The 4489-nt window shown below is 38.7% G+C and overlaps 1 protein-coding gene across 1 annotated transcript; it reads right to left on the reverse strand.

Moving 5' to 3' along the window:
- Positions 1-954: 954 nt before the first annotated feature.
- LOC130490685 (olfactory receptor 10A7-like) lies at positions 955-1905 on the reverse strand. Its single transcript, XM_056864496.1, has one exon. The coding sequence runs from the start codon at positions 1903-1905 to the stop codon at positions 955-957; it is 951 nt and encodes a 316-aa protein (XP_056720474.1).
- Between the last annotated feature and the right edge of the window lie 2584 nt (positions 1906-4489).

Below are 4489 nucleotides of genomic sequence, written 5' to 3' on the forward strand. Positions count from 1 at the left end.
GGTAGGATTCAAAAGTTGTTCCACTAATGGTGAACCCTTTCTTCAGTGCAAGGAGACTTCCACTGGAGGGCTTCAGTGCTAAAAGAACAGAAACATCTGTTTTTTAAAGAGTTATGTTTGATTTAAAGTCAGACTAAACCTTTCTTAGTCTGACTAATTAGGGAAGGGGAAATGATATCAGGACTTCCACAGTAGTTGGGAAAGCAACTAGCCTGGACAAAAGGTCAACCAACTGATTTGCAGTAGTCTCCAGGCTATCTCCACCATCCACGGGCCAACAGACTTATTATCAAGGAACATCAAGGATCTGTTGTCTCTGGAAGGTAACCTCTGGAAAGTAAGGTCTAACTAACAAAAGCAAGCAGGAACACTCATTGTCTGCCCAGTCTCCCAGCAAGTCTGCTAAAACAACTGCCTACTGGAAAATTTGGGGACTGCCTCTTGGCATTTTGTGTTTTCCTGTTTCAATATTATGAAAACATATTGTTATGTTGCATTACAACTATCCCGTGTGAAACAGCAATAAAATATTATTATCATTATATATCTATTCTGATGATCCTTTGTTGGTCTTGTATGTCCCTTAGGCTGGCTAAGCCTAGATATGTATTGGATAAAGAGCAATTTGAGCATCACTAATTTCTATAAAGCTTTTGAAAATGGGTTCTGAAAATTCTTTAGTTCCCAGCATAATGCACCCTAAGGCAATATCTGAAGTAAATGTAGAGGTCCCTTCTCAGTCAAACAATCTAAAAAATCATGTGGGAAGACCTACCAGTTTTGATAGAAATAACAAAAGTTCTAACAAGGGTTCCATACATAGCAAGTGTTCTCTTGTGATGCTACATTCAGTGCTTCATTTTTGGTCCTATGATCTGAACTTGCTGTACAAATTTCACACAACAAATCCAATCTTTGTTTATCCCTTTTTCATATCTGGACACATGACAAATATTATTGAATAGCTGAAACTTTACCCAGCAGTCTAGTTAGGACTTCTTTAACCTCCTTGTTCCTTAAACTGTATACAATAGGGTTAAACATAGGGGTCAGAATAGTATACAGTAAGGAAAGGATTTTATTTAATTCCACTGATTGAGTTCCTACAGAGACAATGTATGTAATGCCTAGAGTCCCATAGAAAAGGGTTACAATGATAAGATGAGAACTACAAGTGGAAAAGGCTTTCATCTTGCCAGAGGAGGATGGGATTTTGAGAATCGTTGCTATTATATTGATGTATGATGTAATGGTTAGTAGAAAAGGAAACAACGATACTGCAAAGCATGCCACAAAGATGGCCATCTCCGCTGGGCGGGTGTCAGAACAAGATAGTTTCAACAAGGGCGTCAAGTCACAAAAGAAATGATCAACCTTATTAGGGCCACAAAGCGTTACGGATGTGGATACAATGAAGTTCAACCCAGCAGCTAATAGGAAACCCCATAACCAGGTTCCAGCACTTAATTTAAAGCAATAGTTCCAGCTCATCAATTTGGCATAATGCAGAGGGTTGCAGATGGCGAGATAGCGGTCATAGGACATCAGCAACAGGAGAAAGCATTCGACAGTTCCTAAGGCACAAAACACATACAGCTGGATGAAACAACCTGCCAGTGAAATGGTTTTCTCTGTTCTGAATAAATCCACCAGCATCTTGGGGCTGATGTTTGAAGTGTACCATATTTCCAGGAAAGAGAGGTTGCCAAGAAAGAAATACATGGGTGTATGAAGCTTCTTATCCAGGGATACAACTATTAAAATTAGAAAGTTCCCTACCAGTGTTATAATGTACACTGCCAAAAACAATGGAAATATTAAAAGCTGCAGTTCCTGGAGAGTCCCAAAGCCAAGGAGTATTAACAGATTTGTTGCTGTTCCATTGAGCTGCCTATAATTTTCCATTAGGTAGACCTAATTTGGAGAGGAAATTATTGTTTTTAAAATCAGTCAAATATTTTACAAGATACAGATGCATTTTTCTAAGATATCTAAGAGTCAGTTACACACTGTAAACAAAGAATAATTTATAGGGAAATGAAAGAGAAAATTAAAAGGAATATGAAGTAGATGTTACCTTTTTATGTCTGTCATCCAACTTCTATAAATGTATATTCTTCTTCTAAGAAGTCTTTTATTTCTACTACTTTCAGGCTTCTCCTCTTACTTGGGTTTTGAAGCCCCCAAGTTTCCATAGCTCCCTGCCTTGTTCAACTCAATGATATGAATTTGCCATCTGTTATATACCACATGCTTTCCCAACCCCAATAACTCTTTCCCTATTGTATTGCATGCAATGATTGCTTTGCATATTATTAAATAACTGTTGCCAATCCCTCTGTAATTTCATTGTATATGTTGTAAAAGATTGCACCAGAGATTTGTTACATGGAGGAAGAGATGTTTATACAATAAAGCTCTGGAGAGCATTAGTTACTGAATCAAGTGACTACTTTGTTGTTGCTGTTTTTTAATATGCTGATCATAATGAGAACCAGTGTGTTATAATAGAAGGAGTGAGGAAAATAGACCAGGGAACCCCAGATATAATTTCTTCCCAGATTACTGTATGTGCTACTGGTACAAACTGGTACAGACTGTTGTTGTTGTTATTGTTGTTGTTGTTTTGCTGTCAAATCACAGCTGACTTCTGGCAACCCCATAAGCTTTTCAAGGCAAGAGACATTTGGAGGTGGTTTGCCATTGCACGTCTCTGCGTCATGACCCTAGTATTTCTTGGAGGACTCCCATCCAAATATTAGCCAGGGTCAGGGCTGAGAGTGTGACTGGCCCAAGGTCCCTCAGCAGGTTTCCATGACATGAGTGAGGAAGCTTTGTGCTGTACTTGTCCTCCTCTGATAATGACCTTGGATTTGTATTTGTATATTTGTAATCAAAATAAAACCAATACAAGTTGACTATCCCTTCTCTGAAGTGCTTGGGACCAGAAGTGTTTCAGATTTAGGATCATTTCAGATTTTGGAATATTTGCATATACATAATATCTCTGGGATAGGGCTGTGGAATGAGAATATTCAGGGAAATCAGAGACTTGCTTGAAATGGCTCACAAAGTAAATAATAATAGTAATACAATAAAATAATAAAAACAACAACACAAAAACTTCCAATGATAAGCAAGTCTTAAAAAAACAATAAAGTTCCATACAAACATCATAAAACAACATTCAGCAGCTTAAAATGATATGCATAAAACAGTCCTTAAGCTAGAAGCAAACCAAATAACAGGTTTCTAAAAAGTGGAGCCCCCTCAGTTCAAAAACTTGTATTAAAAAAAGAAATATTATGGACACAGTCAAGGGGTTGGATCTTAATTAGCAGGCTAGACAGATGTTGAGCTTGGAGTTGCTGCCTCTCAAAAGCCACCCTCAGATATATTTTGCTTTTTAAATCTGTCTGCAGATGCAATGTGGAACAGTACAGTATAGCCTGATCTTGTCAGATCTCGAAAGCTAAGCAGGGTTGGTACTGGGATGGGAGACCACCAAGAAAGACTTTGCAGAGGAAGGCAATGGCAAACTACAGCAACAACAATTTTATTATTATTATCCTGTAAGTGGAACGTTACACATCAATTTTCGTTTCTTTTTTTCAACTTGCATTGATGTGAGTACCACCCTGGCCACCTTTGTAAATGTGGTAAGGAAAATGCTTATACTCTCCCTTGAACATATTGAACATACTACATATTGTGTAGTACTGCTGAAATAATTTTTCTGTAGGGAAAGATATTCTTTGTGGCAGTACAACTTGCGTAGGAGGGTTGAGCTATAGCATGTCTCCAAAAAGGATAGGTTTCCTATGAAGAAGTACATAGGGGTGTGCAGGTGCTGATTAGCCTTACTATCAAACATGCATGCATTTGTTGAGGTGTTAACATCTGCATGATTATCCAACAAAAGATGGGATGGGTGATCTATAGATGTGTGAACTCTCCATGTTATTGTCAATAATATATTGGTGACATCGCTGGAAATGTCTTAATATGTTGGTAATATCTGTTTCAGTTTTGCATATTGTGTGTGTGTGTGTTTGTGTGTGTTTGTGTGTGCTGACAAGTCACAGCTGATTTATGGCGATCCCCGTGGGGTTTTCAAGGCAAGAGACATTAAGAGGTGGTTTGCCATTACCTGTCTTCACATGGGCAGAGAGAGTTCTGAAATAACTGTGACTGGCCCAAGGTAACCCAGCAGGCTTCACATGGAGGAGTGATGTTATGACATCACTTCCAGTTTTTGCCAGAAGTGATGTCACACACCAGCATGACACCATTCTGCCTGTCCCTGGCTCCCAAATTCTCCCGGGATGCAAGGTGGCAGCTTGAGATTTCTAACAGGAAGCTTTGGTTTCCTATGGCAGGTGTAACTCATCCAAAAATAAAGCTAGGAACCTCAACACAAGAAATAGAAAGGGTGGGAGAAAACTGCTGAATAATAAACACAACAGCAGACATTTCAACATCTGGTTTA

Source organism: Euleptes europaea, chromosome 18, assembly GCF_029931775.1.
Source record: "Euleptes europaea isolate rEulEur1 chromosome 18, rEulEur1.hap1, whole genome shotgun sequence".
NCBI classification, from domain to species: domain Eukaryota; kingdom Metazoa; phylum Chordata; class Lepidosauria; order Squamata; family Sphaerodactylidae; genus Euleptes; species Euleptes europaea.